Source organism: Empidonax traillii, unplaced genomic scaffold (genome assembly GCF_003031625.1).
Source record: "Empidonax traillii isolate 1590-97213 ecotype Southwest subspecies unplaced genomic scaffold, ASM303162v1 scaffold1397:size233085, whole genome shotgun sequence".
Taxonomy (NCBI): Eukaryota; Metazoa; Chordata; class Aves; order Passeriformes; family Tyrannidae; genus Empidonax; species Empidonax traillii.
Window position 1 is genome coordinate 19111 of NW_020956590.1, and position 19213 is coordinate 38323.

General features: G+C 58.6%; 1 protein-coding gene across 1 annotated transcript in view; it reads right to left on the reverse strand.

The window, feature by feature from the left end:
• Positions 1-10429: 10429 nt before the first annotated feature.
• IQGAP3 (IQ motif containing GTPase activating protein 3) overlaps positions 10430-19213 on the reverse strand; it is a 14267-nt gene continuing 5483 nt past the window's right edge. Inside the window, exons 16-37 of the mRNA XM_027907069.1 lie at positions 18994-19161; positions 18756-18898; positions 18510-18680; positions 18165-18248; positions 17624-17695; positions 17004-17073; positions 16428-16636; positions 16021-16173; positions 15744-15907; positions 15363-15587; positions 15139-15279; positions 14591-14675; positions 14060-14292; positions 13838-13970; positions 13437-13539; positions 13135-13279; positions 12903-12990; positions 12490-12702; positions 12215-12381; positions 11957-12058; positions 11502-11610; positions 10430-11291 (exon numbers count right to left, since the gene is read on the reverse strand). Coding sequence (XP_027762870.1) covers positions 11178-11291; positions 11502-11610; positions 11957-12058; positions 12215-12381; positions 12490-12702; positions 12903-12990; positions 13135-13279; positions 13437-13539; positions 13838-13970; positions 14060-14292; positions 14591-14675; positions 15139-15279; positions 15363-15587; positions 15744-15907; positions 16021-16173; positions 16428-16636; positions 17004-17073; positions 17624-17695; positions 18165-18248; positions 18510-18680; positions 18756-18898; positions 18994-19161 — 3092 coding nt within the window. The 3' untranslated portion in view covers positions 10430-11177. The remainder of the gene's footprint in view (positions 11292-11501; positions 11611-11956; positions 12059-12214; positions 12382-12489; positions 12703-12902; positions 12991-13134; positions 13280-13436; positions 13540-13837; positions 13971-14059; positions 14293-14590; positions 14676-15138; positions 15280-15362; positions 15588-15743; positions 15908-16020; positions 16174-16427; positions 16637-17003; positions 17074-17623; positions 17696-18164; positions 18249-18509; positions 18681-18755; positions 18899-18993; positions 19162-19213) is intronic.

Here is a 19213-nt window from a genome sequence, read left to right on the forward strand (position 1 = left end):
AAGGTGTCTCTGCCCACGGCAGAGGCTTGGCATGGGATGAGCTTTAAGGGCCTTCCTGCCAGCACCAAAGCATTCCATGATTCCACGATTCTATGACCTCCAGCCCCTCTCTGTCCCCAGGAAGCAGGTCAGCAGCCCCAAGCACACAGCGCTGCGGAGATGCCACATGCGCGTGGCATCCAAATTCAGGGAGCTCACACGGTGGGGAGAGTGGCGGGTCAGGGGTCAGCCCTGGGAAGGCACAGCCCTGCTGGGTGTGAAAGCAGGCTCTGTAACCCCTCGGAATGAGGCAGGGTGATGGGGTGAAGCCTGAGGGGCTGGGACAAAGGGAGTGGGGCACAGGCTGGGAACTGTCCCCTCCCCGGCACAGGGCGCGGTGGCCGCTCTCTGCTCAGGGCTGACTTGTCCCCAAGATCAAAACCTGAGGGTGTGAGCAGGGGGAAAAATGGGGTGGGGAAGGCAAGTTTCAGGGCTGGAGATTTCTCTGCCTCCTGGGAAGGGAGGTCTGGGCTCATCCCAGAGCCATCAGCATGGAGGAGGGTAGCTCTGTCCCTCACTGACACTCCTGAGGTCCCTGCAGCATCCTGGGGCTGCAGGTGGGCTTTTCACTGGCCTTTTCAAGGTACATCTGGCCAAGACAACCACTGACAGGAAAACGGGGGGCTGGTACGGACCACAAACACCAAACCCCTTTCCAGCCCTGATAGATGCACAATGCAATGCAAAATTTATATTTTAATACATATACTACTACTTATTTAATACAAAACTCCTACTGTAGTGGCTTTTATTATGCTATGTAGTTTATTTTAACATACTATGAATGTTTTTGTATACACAAGATTTTATTTATATATATATATATATATATATGCACATACATATATACACACACACACCACTCCCCCAGAAAACATCCCCAAATCCAGCTCAAACCCATTTTCTTTTGAAGGCAAATCAGTGCTGGGCTGCTGGCAGGAGGAATGACCTGTGGGGTGAGCACTGACATTCCACCCTGTGGGGCTCGTGGTGCTGAGGATGCTGCCTGCCCCAGCCTGGCTCGTTGTGCTGAGCTTTGGTCAGCTGCACCACAGCTCTTCCAGCTCTGCCACCTGTCAGGAAAATGTCTAAATATTTCTCTTTTCCCCAAATAGGTTTTTCATCAGAATTCAAAAGGGGGAAAAAAATAATAATTAAAAAACCCCACTGAAATCCACATTAGGGCTCAAACTAAAGCAGTGTTTAAGCATTAGGAGGAGGACACACCCGCGGGGCCCCTAGGGATGCTCCACATGCCTCTGGGGCTTTGCTGGGCTGGAGCATCCATAAAGCCCCGTTTCCATCCTGTCAGAGGGAGGTGAACCACGTGGAGTCCCAGGGGGGCAATTTACTGTGCTATCTGCTGAGGATATCCACACCAGCCGAGCAACAGGGACCAGAGTGGAGCCTGGCTCTGCTTGTGTCCCAGATAACGCTGTCACCCCACAGAAACCAGGCTCGTCCCAGCAAGCTCAGCAGAGGCCAAGGGGTGAAGGAGATATGTCAGAGCTGCCCTCCCACTGGGAAAAGCAGGACTGTGATGCCCAGGAGGGACGAGTGTCCGTGAGACCTTCCCTGGCTGGCCCCGGCACTGCTCTCTGTCACTCACCAGCAGCCACTGGGAGCTGTGGTCGAATCTCACATGTGCAGATTGGGAGGACAAAGCAGTAAATTAAAAATGAGAAAAGATATAATTAAAAAAAAAAATTAAAATCTAAAAACTCTCCATGGCCTGCATAGGTGCTGGGGTTAACTCGGGGTTTGTTTCCCCACTCGGGGTTTGTTCCCTCCCGCCTCTCCCGGGGGGGCTGCCAAGCCCCTGCCCGAGTTCCTGCCCCGAGCTTGGCAAGGCACCGCTTCCCTTTCCAAAAGGGTCATTTCCAGAGGCCAAACTATGACCCTGCCAGCCAAACCACAGCTTCCCCTTCCCGCAGCACCAGAGTCAGCATCATGCGCCTGGGTGATGCTGCTCCCTCCCTCCGCTGCCTTTCGCATGTGCAGGGACTGAAGGAAACAAACAGGCGAGGAGGGAGAGAGGAGCCTGACCTCACCAAACCCTGCCACTTCAAGCCAGGGCCAGCCTTGGAAAGGAAAGGACCAGCAAAATCTGCTCCAGCAGCCGTCAAGGCTAATTAAAGAGCAAACGCAGCCGTTCCCAAAGGACTCGGCACTCTCCAGCTGCAGCTGCTGCTGGACCTGCGGCACGGCCTTGGGCTGCAGCCAGCGGTTGTCACCTCTCTTATGGTGGCTCAGCACCCCAAAAACCGGGGTAAAGCTGACTGCTGTGCACACCCCAGTTTGCCCCACTGCCTGCCTGTTCCCAGTGGCTCAGCCAGGCACCGCCGGGTGCCACGGGGCTCATCCCGGGGTGCATCCCGGGATCTGCCATCCCCCAACACGCTCCCCCACCCTGCAGGTTCCTCTGTCCTAAAGTCAAAGGCACTCGTGCAGAAAGACCCTGACGGCTCTCAGCGTCGCCGGGCACGAGGGACTAATCCCGTTTTACAGATTAAGGAAGCATCCTGCCACGTGACGGGTTGGAATTAGTGCCTGGCTCCCTTCCCCACCCCGAATCACAGCCATCCTGACTGCCAGCCCCCCTGTTTTACCCTGTTAGCCCTAATCCCAGGATCTCAGTCCTCCCGTTCCCCAGGTGTGGGGCTCAGTCTCTCCTGCCACCTCAGTCCCCACTCCCTCTGCCCCAGCACCGGGCACACACTGCACACACTGCACACCCACCTCTGCTCCCTAATCCCTCTAATCCTCATTTCTGCCTCTGCCTCGGAAAGCCCTTATCGAGCTCCCCTGTCTAACTCAGGGGGCAGAGATAACTCGCTATCTCCCACCCCAATCTCTTCCATAGTCTATTTTCTTCCTGCCCAGAGTTGATTTCCCTCACCTAATTGCCCGGAAAGCTCTTTTCCCTTCCTCTAATCAGCCTGGAGCAGACTTTCTCTAGATAATTGTGCCGAGACCTGATCACCCTTCTCATCTCCATCTCTCCAACACTCCCATTTCTTCACTAAACTCATCTGCCGGAACTGCATTCCTTGGTCTCATTTCAAGGCTCTGTTGAGTTACTTAATTGCTTGCTCGTCTGGCACCCGTATCTGGAAGCTCCTGGAGCATCTGGGATGGGGCTCAGGGCCGAGTTATCCAGGTATAACTGCCTTCCCAGTGGATAAACTTGCTCCAGGTGTGTGACAGTGTGAGCCCAGAGCAAAACCTGCTCAAAAAAAAGAAATTCTCTGCAGTTCACTGGCACAGTTTGCCCAGAGAAGCTGGGGCTGCCCCATCCCTGGAAGTGTTCAAGGCCAGGTTGCACAGGGCTTGGAGCAACCTGGGATAATGGAAGGTGTCCCTGAACCATGGCAGAGGGGTTGGAATCTGATGATCTCTAAGGTCCCTTACAGCCCAAACCATTCCATGAATCCACGACTCTGTGAAATGCAGAACTTTTTGCTTCTCTTGGCTGGAGGAGCAGCCACCTGGAAAGGCTCTGTTGCAGCACACAGTGAGCTGTGTGGGTCTCACACCAGGCACAGCCAACAATAAATGCACCTGTAGGCCAGGTGTAAACTCATCTGTGCCAAGGCCAAATTGAAATAGCCCACCAATCTCAGCCCAGTGCCCCACGTGCCCTTGGAGACTCCAGTCAGGACCATTTTCCCTCTTTCCATCCCTTCCCTCCTGCTCCACCAGTCCCACGCTCTGAGCTGTAGGGGTTGGTTTGACTGGCCTCTATTCCTGTTATCACCCAGCCTCCTTCTCTTTCCCAGGCTAATTGATCCACTGTTTTGTTTTCTTATCAAATTGCTCTCAGCCTCTGATGCTCCTTTAATCAATGCTGGGCCCTATCAGTTCCATGGGCCGCCAGGAGACCTCTGCTTGCAGCCACCACTGTGTCTAATCACTCAGGGACTTTACCTAATTGGTGTAAAACCTGATTTCTTTCTCTAATCGCTCCGAGGCCCTGATTCACTTATCTAATCACTCCAAAGCCCAGGCCTTGCACACCTCTCTCCAGAGCTCTGGCATATCCCTTCTCCTCCATAGGTTTCCCCCCCCCTCTGCAGGTGGCCCGGCTCTCTTGACTCCCTAATCCCTCAGCTGCTTGATCTCTTTAACTAATCCAGCCAAGATTCGGCACCCTGGCTGGCTGCTCCCCTAACCCAGTGCCAGGAGGAGTAACCCCCCACCCACGGAGCCACTTTCCCCATCTTCCACCCCCTCCCCTCCCCCCAAAGTGCAGACCTGCCACAGAGGGGCTTTGCCTGCTGCTCCCCGCTCTGAAAGTCCCTCGGGAAAGACAATGCATGTCCCTGGTCCCCTTGGGGTGTGGTGGCCACCCCGGTGACAAAGGCACAGCCCCCCCAGGTGTCAACCCCCACCAGAGGAATCTCCCCTCTCTGCCAGGACGGGGTGCACCGGCTCAACCAGTTCCCCCTCTGCTGCACCCACTGGGCTGGGCACGGGGAGGGAGCAGCGACGGGACAAGGGGAACGTCAGCCCAGTTTGGCTCCTCGCAGCCAGGGGGGTTTGGATGCTGCTCCTGAGGCGTCCCGTGCTCCGAAGGGCCCCGGTGCCTGGGATGGAGCAGCTCATCCCAGCCCTTTCTTTCCTCCCGGTGAGTCACGTCCGCTGATTCAAGCGAGAGAAGTTGACGGGGGGGAAAACATTCACAAGCGCCAGCCTGGAAGGATCCCAAGGCTGAGGACAGGATGGCAGGAGCAGAGGGGAGTTTTGTCTGTTTTTCCCTGAAGTTTCACAGGAAAGTGGGTCCTGTCACAGCGTGGCTCACTGATGCTGCTCATCAAGTCCCAGAGCACACTGCCAGCAGGTCAGCAGTGCCCCAATCCTGCTCCTTGCCCCAGCAGGCCCTGATGCTCTCCCCTGAGAGACAGGGCACACCCCAGACCCTCCCTGACCTTGTGCCCACTTCTGTAGTCCCCTCCAATTTCAGCAATTTCAGCCCTGGAGCTCATTCTTTCCCCTGGAGCATCCATGTGCTGAGCAAAAGCTTCCCCTTCCGTGGCTGACAGGGCCACGGCCCCCAGCCCACGCTGGCTCAGCACCACAAGGTCACTCCTGCCTCGGCAGCAGCCACACAGGGTGACTCAGGCTGGCTCCAGCTTCTGCTGAGCCCTGCGTGGGGAAGTTTTCGGGGTGGAAAGTGCTGCCCTCCCATCCTGGGATGTGGATTCAAGTCCCAGCTGCAACCTCTTATTGCTTCGGGTTTTCCTTCGCTCCCAAGACCTGGGCTTGGGCTGAAGCTGCACCCAGAGATCCTGTGATGGAAACTATGCGCCAAGGAGGGGATGGAGAAACCAGAGGTGTAAGCACAGAGGTGGGAATTGGGTCTCTCCTGGTGGCCACAGCAAGGATGTCACAGAGCTGGGGCCTGATCCTCGCTCTGTCCTTCTGGGAGAGGGAACAGGGCAGCAAATCTCTGCACTTTGGGATTTTTAAGACCCTCATCAAAGCACAGTGATGTTTCCCCCCACTCCAGGTGCCACCAAAGCCCCCCCTGCTCCAAGGGTGGGAGGATGCAGTGGGAGGCAGACGGACACCCAGCCTCTTCCTGGGTCCCTGCCCTCCACTCAGAGCTGGGAGCACGTTCCCAGAACCCAGCAGTGGGAATTTGATGTGTTTATTTGCAATCCAGCGCTGACCCCAGGACTGGGAGGAGAATGAGTCAGCTTCCAGCTCAGGGCAGGATTCCTCATCAGGCCTCTCCTTTCAGTTAAAAAAGCGCCATTTGGAGATGCAGCAATTAAATAATTCCATTAAATTGGCACTTCTGGCCGGTGACAGGCTGAAACCTTTCCACGAGGGCACTTCTCGTGCACAGCAGGACAGGAAGCAGCAGAGCCCCCAGACCATTGGTTTGCAGGAATATCTAAACATCCCAAGCCCTGGGATCTGCAGGCTCTGGGCGGACGGTGCCCACATCCCCAAGGAGCTCAGCTCTCCCGCTGCAGCCCCCAAAGAGTTAACACACATCTCTGGAGCTGCACGGAATGTTCCTGGCTCCCAGGGGCAAAGCCTTCACCCACCCCCTGACTGCTCTGCCCTGGGGATGCCGCGGGGCACACCAACTCCTGCTCTGACGGATGTCAGCTCGCACAGCTCCCGGCGCTGCGGGAGGGAGAGAGAGGCTCTGGGAGTATCCCCATCCTCCCCGAGCTGCTCTTGGCCCCGCACCCTCCTCGGCCAGGCCCTGGTCCCCCTAGTCCCACGCTGCCCCTCAGGATCCTGGCTCCATCCCCCGCTGCCACGCAGGCAGCAGCCCTCTCTGCCCGGCAAAGCAGGAGGCAGAGCTACAGGAGACAGAAAGCAGCACGACCCTGCCCGTGTTGGGCCACGGTTTGGTGCTCCAGTACCAGAGGAGTGGCTCCAGCCCTGGACAGACAGAGGTGCCCCCACACCTGGCATTTCCTGATACCCCTCTGTCAAGCGCTGCGCGGCAGCAGCTGCCCCTCCACGACACGGCTGTTTCGTTCCCTTTGCTCTGGACAAGAAGGGAGGGGATGAGCCTAGACCTTTCTAGGCTCCTGGGGAACAGTGGGGCTGGCTGCTGCCCCCACGGGCGGGGGGATAACCCATCGGACCCTCCAGTCACTCTTCCTTTGCTCGTCTCTGCCGCCGGGTCCCTCTCGGAAGGTCCATGCGGAGCGAAGCAAGTGCCCACCCCGGGCTCACTCAGGAGGGCAGCAGCTGAGCTGGGCACAAACGTGACCCCATCAGTCCCCTGCCTGAAGCTCCCCAGCCCCACCGGGGGCTGCCAGCGAGCCGGCAGCTTGGCCCCTGTGGGAGCGGAGCCCCGGCTCCTCGCCACGCCGCGCTGGTACCCGCCATGCTACAGCCTGGCATATCCTCCCGGGGTTGCCAAAGCAACCGCGGAAACACAACAAACAGCAACAACACACAGCAGACAGTCGGCAAACATTCCCCTCTTATTTTCTCCCCGGTTCGGTTTGTGCTTTTTCCCCCCTCTCCCACGAGGAAGCTGCTGCCATCGGAAGGGAACAACAACATCGCTCCTCGGCGCACGAAGCCCCAGCGGGAGCCGCGGTGCGGAGCCCCCCGGCGCTGCCGGGGGAGGCGGCTGCTCCCGGGGAGGAGCCCCGGCCCCGACACGGGCAGGTTCGAGCCGCTCACCTGCCTCCTCGGTGCTGCCGCCGAGGTCGTCGTGCCGAGTGACCGCGGCCGTGCCGAAGCCAGGTTGGCCAAGCAGGTGAATCCCTCCCTCCTCCTGGGCAGCGCGGCTCTTCCAGGGGCTGCTGCGGTGTCCTGAGCAGGTAGGGCCCAGCCTCTATCCAAGGTGTGTTTTGCGGGGGTCCAGCGCTCAGCACCCGTTCACACAGCGCAGGGAGCACCTGAGCATCCTCGGGGCTAGGAGCAGGAGCAGGAGCGGGCAGAGGATGTGGGCACAAGGCAGGGGCGCCCGTGGAGGGGACCCAAGGGCAGGGACACCCCGGGGCTCACCGAGGCAGCGCCGAGCCCCGCGGCCGTGGCACTGAGGGGGATTAGCGGGGGCAGCGCGGGGCGCGGGCTTTCAAAACGGGATTAGCATCGCTGCAGCACGTGACAGTGGGGACAGCGGCTCTGGGGGAGCTCTGCCCGCCAGCCGGCCTGCCCAGCACCAGAACCAGCACCAACACCCAGCATCCAGCACCATCCTCCAGCACTCAACACACAGCATCGTCACCCAACACTCAGCACCATCACCCAGCACCAGCTCCCAGCATCAGCACCCAGCACCCAACACCCAGAACCAGCACCCAGCCCCAACTCCCAGCACCATCTCCCAGCACTCGCTGCACCAGGCCATGCAGTGCCAGGCTGGCAGGATCAGGGCTCGTGGCAGCAGCTTTCTGAGCCCAGCTTAACAACTTTTCATCCCTGCTGGGTGTGGGTTCCCATGAGCAGGCTGGAGTGGGCAGAGGATGCTCCCAGGACAGTGAACTCCCAGCCATGAACCTCCCAACACTCCTCCATCCTATCTCACCTCTGCCTCCCAAAACCTGGGAAAGCCCAGCAGCCTCTTTCCCACCCCAGACCAGGGCAGCAGTCCCAGTGGGGGTTTGGTGGCACATTTCCCCATGGATTACACTTGGCAGCTGCCTCCAATCTCCTTAATTCCTACACATGCGAGGCCACAGGCTGCAGGATTTATACCCAGTCCAGCTGGGTGAGATGTGAAATACCTAACACATATCCAGTGCCATTTTTCTCTGCCTCTCACACTCACATCTGTACACATACACATGGTATAGGGTGCAGAGTGGGGAGGTCAGCGAGGGGACTCACTGCAAGCACAATGATTCCCTGTCCATGCAGGGAATACTCATGGGACAGGCACTGGACAGGACCTGCAGGAGCTGGAAATGGTGAAACAGCACCTTCCTGTTGCTAAAGAGTGACAGGACAAGGGGGAATGGCTTCACACTAATGGGGGGCAGGGTTAGATGGGATATTGAGAGGAAAATCTTCCCTGTGAGGTTGGGGAGGCCCTGGCACAGGGTGCCCAGAGAAGCTGTGGCTGCCCCATCCCTGGAAGTGTCAAAGTGCAGGTTGGAGCAGCCTGGGATAATGGAAGGTGTCCCTGCCCATGGCACAGGCACTGGAACCTGATGAGCTCTGGGGTCCCTTCCAATCCAAACCACTGTAGGATCCTCTGATATGAAATATGAGCTTCGGGGGCAGCCCAAATCTCTTCCTTTCTCCCCGTTGCCAAATAACACCTCTCAGGATGGGCTTTCCTCCCAGGCCCCTTTCACAGTCCCAGGCTGGGCAGGCTCCACACAGCCCCCAGTGAGCCCAGTGCCCTGGGGGAAGCTGCCAGGGCAGAGGAGAGGCCAGGGGCCGTGCTGGGGGGATGGATCCATCCCTCCAGCCAGGGCCACCCCATGTGTGTTTGCAGCACGGTCCCTCAGGAGCCTGCGGGGGGTTCCAAGGGTGGCCACGGCCACGAGCTTATCCCCAGCTTGCAATGACATCTAGTGGAGCCACCTCGGGAGGAGCTCAGCCAGCCAGGGCCAGGCCTCCCCCCGGCGCTCCCAGGGCTGAATTCTCCCCTCCCAACCTCCTCTCCAAAACGTGTGGGCACGAGGCAAGAGCCAACACCCCATTTCTGAGTCACGGTTGGCCGCGGCACAGCTTTCTGGGAGCCAAAAAAAAAAAAAAATCACCTTTTCCAGAGCAACAGTGCTGCGACTGTGCTGAATGAAGAGCTGGGGATTATTATCACTATGTGGAGTCTTTACCTCAAGTTCTCCTCCATCCCCAAAAACATCCCAAATAAATGGTTTTGGGGTGCCAAATGCTGCTGCTGCTGCAAATCCAACAGCTGCTGTGGGAGGCGGCTGGTGGCAACAAACCACCCCGAGCCACAGCCAGAGACAAGCTGGATTCTCCTCTGAAGGCAAGGAAGGTAAAAAAAAATAAATATCCTAACTAGAATAAAAAAAAAAACCCAGTGTGGTCATGGGAACATGCAGCAGCAACTCCTCCAGGCCATCTCCCTGCAGATAGTGCAGCACCCACAGCAGCCAACAGGTCCTGTTTTAAACCTGGAAGAGTGCTGCAGCTCGATCCCGCTCCATTCCTGTAGAGACATAATCATAGTCTTTAGGAGAGGTAATCACAGTATTTATTTAAGAATTAAGTGGGTCTGAAAGTGGCCTAAATTCCCCCGTGCAAGAGCTGAGTCGGTGCCTCAGTGCCTGACTCAGCACCCCTGTGAGGGAGCTGGTGCCCAGCTAACGGTGGTTAATGGTTGGTGCCCATGGCCAGAAGCACCTTCTTTGGACATGGGAGACTGTAGAGGATGTCAATGAGCCTGAAAGACCCTGATAAGCCAGGGGAGAGGCTTGTGAGGACCACGGGGAAACAATGATCCAGAGCAATTCTGCATTTTCTAAAACAACTTTATTTAGAGTAAACAAGCAGAGGCAGCACAGCAGGAATCCAGGAGGGGCAGGGATGAGGGTAAGCACCGTTTGCAGCTTTTATATGACAGAAGGGAAAGAAAAAAAAAACACATAAAAACCTCACAAACAAACATCGCTTTTCAAAGACAAGACAGAGCCCGAGATGGCAATGGATGAGGTACCCTCGAGCCAGCTCAAGGCTAACCCTAACCCAAGGCAGTTACTTGAGCAGTGAGGGAGATTCCAAACCCAATCCCCCCAAAATGTTCCTTTATGGAGCAGGTTTGGGACTTGCTGTTCCTATGCCTGATGGGGACAGGGCTGGGAGGAGGCTGGCACTGCCACCAGCTCCCTCCCCATCCCAGGGAAGGGGCTCACATGGAGAGAAAGTGCTTTAAACGCATCCATGGACAAACTGAGTCATTATCCACATCTGAAAACTTCCCTCAAGAGAGACATCACCATCCCAGCTGAGACAGTGCCATGGGATTGCTCCACATCCAATCCCAAGCATCAGTGGGGTCCAGAAAGGGGAGGTCCCTCCTGTGGTGCCCTGAGGCATCCATGGGAGAGCAGTGGCTCTGAGCCACCCACCCTCCTGTGTATCTGTTCCCAGCCTGCCTGGAGAGCAATGAAGTTCATCTTTGGAAACCAACATCCTCCTATTGCACCTCAGTTTAGTAGGGAACAGCCACAGGTGGCTTCACAAGCGATTATTGCCTCTGTGTTCTGCCCCTCTCCTACCCCCTCAATATAAAGACTGATTCCGACATTTCTCCAGCCTTACTGTGAGGAAGAAATATATATATATTTATATATTAAAATACCTTTATTACATCACTAAAAACCTGTGTAGTGTCCAGAAATCCATCGTGTCCTCGAGCAGCTGGCTGGTGGCAGCACAGGAACTAAACAGCCGAAATACCCACAAATAAAAAACAGGTTTTAAAAGCAACACGTGCTGCAAAAGCTTTGGCAGCCACCTCCTCCTGTGGGGAGGTCGGCTCAGTACCGAGCTCGGAGTGCCCAGGGCTGGGGCTGAGCTGACTGCAGATGCTCAAGCACTCTGTGTGTCCGGGCAGGAAAGATCCATGGCCAGCAGCAACTTCCCTACCCCAGGATCACCAACCCCAAGGTGTCTTTGGCAGGTTTTCATCGGTCCCCCCATCCTTGCAGCCTGTCCCCACCCCCCCCCCCACCCCGTTACTTCTTGAAGAACTTCTTGTTGAGAAGGAAAATGAGCAGGTTAACGTTGACTTTGGCTTTATCAAACATCTTCATGACTGCTACGCCTTCATACTGCAGCTGCAGCAGGTCCTGTGGGAGAGGTGACCGTCAGCCCCATGCCCAGGAAGGAGGATCAGCTCAGAGCTGGGCTTGCAGTGGGAGATACATGACAAGGCTGCCCCCAGTTCAGAGCCCTGTGGGCTCTGAGCCCCCCAAAAACTGCAGGAGGGGGGGACACCCCCTGTCCCCTGCACCCCCTGGCCTTGCTGGGCACCGGCAGCCCCAGGACAGGCTCCCCACCTGGTAGTGCAGCTGGAAGCGCTCCATGTCGATCCCCATGAATTTGGCTTTCACCTGGAACTTGCCCGATTCCTCGCAGGGGACGATGTCGAAAATCACGTTCTTGAACCTGAGGGGGCAGAGCCACTCGCTGCCAAAAGGAGCTCCCTGGCTTTAACACAACCAAGGAGCACACCCAGCACAACCCCTCAGCACAGCAGGCAGACCCACAGCCCAAACCCCCCCTCCAAATCCCAACTGCCCCTTGTTCTCCTATGTGGAAATGTACCCCATCCCAGGAGGACAACGCTGGCCCACGTGCACTCTCCTCCTGGGTTGTTTTCCTCCACCTGCCCAAGCTGTCGTGGAATATCCGGAGTTGGAAGGGACCCACAAGGATCACTGAGTCCAATTCCAGGCCCTGGCACAGGACAACCCCAAGCAACAGCTCCTCCCACGGAGCCAGGGCTACATACTGGCTGGGTGGCAGGTCCTGGATCTCCAGCAGCACCCCCTTCTCCTGCAGCCGGGCCGCCGTGTAGTGCAGCGATGGCAGCTTCTTACTCTTCCCACTGACCCTGCAACAGGAGGAACCACGTGCTGGAAGCTCATCTCCAGCCACCTGTGTCCCTTTGGGCCCCCAGCGTCTCCAGGAGTCACGACAACCAGAGAGCAGTGAAAACAAATAATGGGTTCTTTTAAAAAAAGCGCTGATTTTTGGTGAGGAACCGTACTTGTTGCTGGCTGCCAGGTTGTCGAGGCAGGTCTTGATGTACTGGTTGTAATAATCGATTTGCTCCTCGTAAAACAAGGTCTTGGCGTCGAGGCCGTGCAGGGTCTGCCTCAGCTTCAGGAGCTCCGCGCGGCGGTGCTGCCGGTGACGCCGCTGGTTCCGGATGTCCTGGAGCGAAACAAAGCCAGGCAGGAAAGCCAATAAACCTCATTTGGAGCTCTCTTAGAGGGGGATTAGAGGTGACCCCCGACTCGGTGTCCCCCCCTTCCAGCACACCTTGGCCAGCTCATCGATGAGTTCCTGGTACTGGCGGGCAGAGTCCACCAGCCCCAGGCTCTCCAAGCGCCGCAGGTTGCGGATGATCTTGCGCTTCTTCTCCTCCAGGGAGAGTTGCCCGTTGGCAGCCAGGGAGCGGTGCCTCCTCAGCTGGGCGGGGGTCTGGGCATCCTGCAGCGCCCGCCGGTGCACGAGGCGGTCGTGGGCGGCTTCCTGGGGAGGAGAAGGCGCTGAGCCTGGAACGCAGCTGAAACGGGGCGCGAGGAGATGGAGCCACCAAACCCCCCTCTGGCTGCAAGAGCAGTGGCCAAGGCTCCAAGAGGAGCAGGGCAGCTTTTTGCTGAGGGGCTTTTTTTGCCATTTCCCCTCAAACGTTTTTAGCTCGTGCCCAGCAGCAGCCTCACTCAACCCACCTCGTGCTCCGAGGCAGGTGTCCACAGGATTTCTGGGAGGGAATCTCCTGGCTGGGACTGGATCACATCCACCAGCATCTGCTTGGTGCTGGAGATCAGAGTGAGACATCAGGCATCCACTCCAGACCACTGCCCTGCTCACAGTATTTACTTGCTTCCCAAGGGTTTCTTTGCCCCTCTAGAGTATCCCAGCCCCCAGCACGATCCCGGTGCCCATGGAGCCCATCCTCACCTCAGCAGCAAGCTCTTCGTGTCACTGTCCTCACTGCTGGCTGCTGGCACCAGCTTGCCAGTGAGGGTAAGGGAGATCTCTGTTCTGCTGAGCTGAGAGAGCGCCTGCTCAGCACCACTGTCTGCCAGGCTGGCAACACTTTCCCCTGCGAGGGCAGAGAGAGCCCTGCTAGCTGTGCTGGGCTCCAAAGGGCCACTTTCCCACGCAGAAGGAATCCAGCTCAAGCTTCGTGCAAGGCAAACTGTCCCCACGCCCACCCTCCTCCTGACAGTGTGGGGGGTGGGTTCCAGAGCTTCACCTACCAACCAGGGACTGGACTGTAGGAATCTCGTCAAGATCCTCCAGGAGCTCGTGCAGGGGGTCTCCGTGGTGCGGTGCAATGGAGTCCTGGTGCTCGAGCAGGAGCTGGATGGGGCAAGGGATGAGTCAGTGGCAAAGGGGGATGCAAAGGAACAGGGAGTGAGGGCCCCTTCACAATCCTTTGCACCCGAAAGGGGATGGAGAAGATATGATGTTCGGGGAAGGACAAGCAGCAACAAACCTGCAGAATCTGGGTTATTTCCTTGCTTCAAAAAAGAAAAAAGGGTCAGGAGAAGAGGAGCTGTACTGGGGGTGGGACAGAGTGTGAGGAAATGTGGCAGAAAGCCCAGGAGGTGGGAGCAGAGGAAACAGAGCTCGCTTGCTGTGAGCTTTATGCCCTTACCTTGTGTGTGTTGATGAGCTCCCCCACAGTGATGTAGATGACTGGTTTGGCCACCGTCACCATCTCTGAGTACTCATCCACATTAAACCTCTCCTCTGGTTCAGGGACGCAGCAGGCGGCAGAGATGAACCTCCTGCAGAGAAGGACCCCTCCGGTCAACCCCAAACCCCTGCCACCGGCTCACCGCCGCCTCCTCGCCCCGACGCTGCCCCTGCCGCCCACCTGAACTTGCTGTGGGTGTCCTCCAGGTAGCGGTTGACCCCGCAGAGGTGGGCGTTGTCCCCGTCGAAGGCCTTGCGGGCGGCCGCGTGCTGCAGCACCTTGGCGATGGAGCCCAGGCTGCGGCGCTGCTCGGGGGGCAGGGCGGCCCCGGCCGAGATGTCCACCACGTCGAAGCCGTCAGGGGCCACCACAGCCGGGTTCATGAAGCGGTAGTAGAGCAGGTTGCCCACGATCTAGGGCGCGAGACAGGCTGGGGGTTGGGAGGGCAGGCGGGCTGAGGCCCGGGGAGGTGGGGGCTCAGCAGGGAAGGGCGTGGCATCCTTGCACTGCCCGGTGGGAGCCTCCCGGAGGGGATGGCACCCTTGAGAAGAGCCCACCCTTGGAATTTCCCTAGTGGCTCACGGAACATGTTGGCTTGGAGGCATTTTTAAACCCAGAGGACTTGACTTTCTGTGAAGAGATACTGGCCCTTTGTGTGCAGACACAGATGAACCCCACCAAAGACACAGACCCCCCCCAACCCCGGGGTACCTTATCGATTTCCTCTGCCGGGGCCTTGGGGAATTTCTCAGTCAAGGATGTCCTCAGGATTTTGGCCATGTAGCGCATCCCATAGCTGAGGAGAGGGCAGGGAGAGGTCCATCAGGATGCAGGACCACGCTGCCCCAGCTCTACCACCCACAACTCAAGATACAGGAAGCCCCCAGCCCTGGGGCAGTGGAGGAGCCCACGGGAGGGGCCGGCAGCTGCAGCATCCCTCAGCTCCCTCCTCTACCCTCCTGCCAGCCCAGGCATCCCTGGAGGAAGCCTTCATCCTCTGAGATGACCACAGCTCAGATTCTCCCTGGCAAATCCTCAACACCAGCAGTAAAGTGCTCAGAGTGGCACAAAGAGCCAGCCCATGGGGCGCTGCTGGCGTTTGGTTTCAGCTCTTGCTGACAGTGCAGTAAAACAGCCCTGCAGCACTGAGGGGGTCAAGAGGACCCCAGTCACCCAACCTCCTTTCCAAGGCCTCGCTGGAGACACCTTTGAGCCAGCAGCGCTCCCGGGGCGGGCACAGAAACCACAGGGATACGTACGGGATCTTGTCGACGGAAGAGGTGATGGCAGAGACGAACTTGTCCGTCATTGCCAGGAGGTTTCGGATAGAAATATCCAACCGCCTTTGGACCTCGGGGTGGCTGAGAGCCTGCTCAGGGCTGACCTCGTATGGGAGCTCGCTGTGAAAGGAAGATCCCCCGTCACCATCCCAACGCCCCTCACCCCGCGGTCGGGCCGAGCCTCCTCCTCGCCCGGGCCTGACCTTCTCTGCCCGCTCTGCGACTCAGCTTGGTTGATCCAGGCCTTGTAGATGTCCACGGGGTCGGTACGGATGCAGAGGGCCTTGTCCTGCAGGACCTCCCGCACTGGGCCGCCCAGGATCTGCCGCAGGGCGTTCTGCCCGCGCGTGCTGCGGTAGAAGCTGACCACCAGCCGGATCACCGTGGCGTTCCCCGTCAGGATGTCGTGGACGTGGTCCACCTTGGACCTGGGGAGAGAGACGGGGCGGATGGGATGAGGGGATGGGCCAGTGTGTGCGTTCTCCAAGCAGGAGGGAGCAGCCAGAGGAGATAACTGCATCCAAGATGATGGTTCGGCCCTTGGTCAGGCCTGTCCCCCAGCCAGGACACCCATGGACACCCACCTGACCTCCTCCTGCAGCGCCACTTTGAAGAGCTGGAGCAGCAGATAAGCCTCCCGCGGGTTGGATGCGTAGTTGTACAGCGTGAAGATTACTGACTCCATGAATTTGGTGGATTTGTTCTGGGGCATCTGGAAGATCAGCCTGGCCAAGTAGACCGGCTGTGTCTGCGGGCACGAGGGGACACCAAGCTAACCCAAACGTTGTGGAGGGTTGGGGGACCAGGTCCCCACACTGCCTCCCTGCTGTGGGGGACGCAGCAGATCCCCACCAGCCCCACCTGCAGCAGGTAGAAGAGGTGCTGGTAGGCCTCCAGCTTCTGCCGCTTCTCCTTGCTGAGCGACTTGAGCCCCTTCTGCTTGTCTATGGACATCATCTCTGAGAGCTGCTCCTTGTTCTTCTTGGTCAGCTTCTTGCAGTGGGAGACCACCTCCTGCAGCCACGTGGGCAGGGGGAGAAGTGCTGGGGACTGCCACAGGCTCTGCCATTCCAACCAGCCTCTGGGAAGAGCCTGAGGCATCCCAGTGCTCCTCTACCCCTCCCCAGCCCCTCCAACCACTTGAAAAGTCAAGCAGAGACAAGTGCAAGCTGCAGTGCCACGGAGAGCAGGACCAGCGGGCCCAGGCACTTTGGCAGGACCACATGAGGTGTCCGAGATCCTCCCCTCGCCCCTGCCCTGCTCCCCACCTGCAGCGTGATCCTGTTCTTGACCAGCAGCCCAATCTTGATGTCCATGAGGTCCAGGTCGCTCTCCAGCTGCTGACTGGCGCGGATCCTCTTCACCACCTCCTCCTGCAGCCGCAGCACCTCCGACTCCTCCCAGAAGTCGTGCTGGCTCTGCTCCAGCAAGTGGATGAAGCGCCGGACGATGCTCAGCGGTGGGCTCCTGGCGTGGACTGAGGCAAGGCACAGCAACAGCGTGAATGCCTGCGGAGGGCAGAGCAGCCTCCCCCACCACAGACCCTTGGACCCCCAGGATCTCACCCAGACACCCCACACTCCTCCCAGAAAAAGCATCTTGCAGTACTAGGACGTGGGACAGGACATGACTGCACTGCACAACAGCCCCCAGGAAGCTTTTGGGGGCAGAGGGGCAGCTCCAAGGCTGATGCCCAGGAACCACCAAGGATCTGTCGCTCCTGTCCTTGCCCTGGTGGCCAGCCTGCCACCACCTCCCCACCATGCAAGGCCAGCGAGGGAGGAGGCAGAGCCCCCTTCCCAATTAGCCCTCACACTCCAGAGCAGTGATGAGCAGACACTTACCCAGCATCCTGTAATCCCCACGGGCCCTGTTCGCTCGCACAAAAGCCTGGATTTTAATTACAGCTTTAACCTGCCAAGACAAACAAGGGGGTGGGGGATGCTTCCCCACGGCATCCCTGGCACACGTGGGGAGTGGAGGAGAGCTGGACGGGCATTTGGCTGCCTGCTCCCACTGCTGGCAGTGTGCCAAGGCCTGGGATGAGGGTCTCCACAACCGGGGAGGGATTTTGGGATCCCACCCTCCTCAGCACTTGTTCCCCTGTGCTCGCTGTATTTCAGAAGCTGCAGCAACCCCAGAGGTGCAGCTTCGCTTCCTGCAGCCAGTACCTCCATTTCCCCCAAAATTTCCTCCCCCTCTAAGGGGCATCTTGAATTCCCTGTTTTTTGATGGAACTGGAGTGGTTTTTGTCTCTCCTCACAGAGCCTGATGGTTTGGCTTCCAGACCCCCCAGGCACATTTTCCTTCCCTTCTGTCCCCCTTGGTCAGGGTGTAGCAGTTCTCCCTTGAGCTGCGCCACAAGCACTCAGGGAAGGAGATCCAGCCATGGGCTCCTGATCATTCCCCTCCATCCCCACCGACACATTCCCAGGAGCTGTTTCACTGCCATCCCCTCACTCACGTTCTGCCTGAAGTAGCGCAGCCTCTCCTGGTACTTCCTCCGTGCCTGCCACATCCTCACACCCGCCTGGATCTGGAAGAGATGTTCAAATAATCAGATTCTGCGAGGACTCACTTGGCCAAAGCGAGTGGGTGGAGAGGGGGGAAACTGTGAGGGTTTCCAGAGGTTTAGGTTGGATACTAGGGAAAATTTCTTCATGGCACAGGCTGCCTGGGGCAATGGTGAAGTCACCATCTCTGTAGGAATTTAACAGACATGGGGCACGTGGGGACGTGGGTTAGTGGTGGCCTTGGCAGTGCTGGGGGAAGAGTTGGACTCAGTGATCTTCAAGAGCTTTTCCAATCTCAACAAGTCCATAATTCTATGCAATGATTTTTGCGAGATGTTCTCCCTTATCCCCTCTCACGCTGCCCTGGCCCAGCTGCCATATCCCCCCCGGCTCCTCTGCACTGGGCAGGGGGTAGATGCCACACTTGCAGCCGAGCAAGAGGGTGGCAAAGCCCAGTGAGGGAGCAAAAGCTGAAGCAAGAGTCTTCCCAACCTTGATTGCAGCCTCTGCGTTGGCTCGCAGGTAGTGCAGCCTCTCCAGGTAAGCTCTGCGCTGCTTGTACCCCCTCCAACAGGCCTGGGCACAAGAGAGGACACCAGCTAGAGGGACCTGCATGAGGTCACCGCGACTCCCAGCTGGCAGCACATAAGGCACGATGATAACACAGCAGAGGAAAAGAGGAAACCAGCAGAGAGAAACAAGCCCCACACCACCCCCTGCAGCACCTCCCCAGCAGTGAAATGGCAGAGGTCGCCGGACGTGCCAGAGGACACTGCGAGCAGCTGCCCGTGCTTGTGTCCCCGAGCACAGAGGTGGGGCGGGTTCTGGCTGCATCACCTGGATCCTGACGGCAGCCGGCTGCTGCTCCCGCAGGACGCGCCGCCGCGCCGCGAACTCCCGGCGCACGAGGAAGCCCCGGAGCCGAGCCTGCAGCCTCACCACGAGGGAGGCGTTGGCCGCCCACAGGCGCTGCCGGTCGTGCTCTGCCGTCACTCGGGTGATGACCGACTGTGGGGACACGAGGCACCCGCTCAGCCCCGGCCACGCCGCCGGTGCCCGCCCAGCCCCGTCCCCCGCCTGTACCTGGATCTCCTCCCGGCTCAGGTGGGTGGTGTTGAGGCCGCCGTCGGGCGGGCGCTGCCAGCTGCCCTCGAAGGTCTTCAGGCTCAGGTAGTAGTCGGCACCGTCTGGCAGCCTGTGCCGGACCCAGCACAGCTTCTCGCTCCCTGCACGCCGGGACACACAGGAGCTGCTGGGTGGTGCCGCTCCCCTGGAACGCCTCGGGTGGTGGGGGGGCAGTTCTGCAGCTCCCGAGGTTTACCTGCTGGTCTCTTGGTGGCCATCAGAGCCGCCAGCTGCTCTTGGTAGGCACCGGCACAGGCGCTCACCACACCACACAGGGCCACGTCGGGGTTGCGCAGCACCCGCAGTGTCTGCGCCGCCTTCCCCTCCTTGATGGCCTGGTTGATGGCAGCAATGCCCAGAGCCACTGAGGGAACAGAGGGGGCTCACATCAGCCCCTTCTCATCCTCTGACCCCCA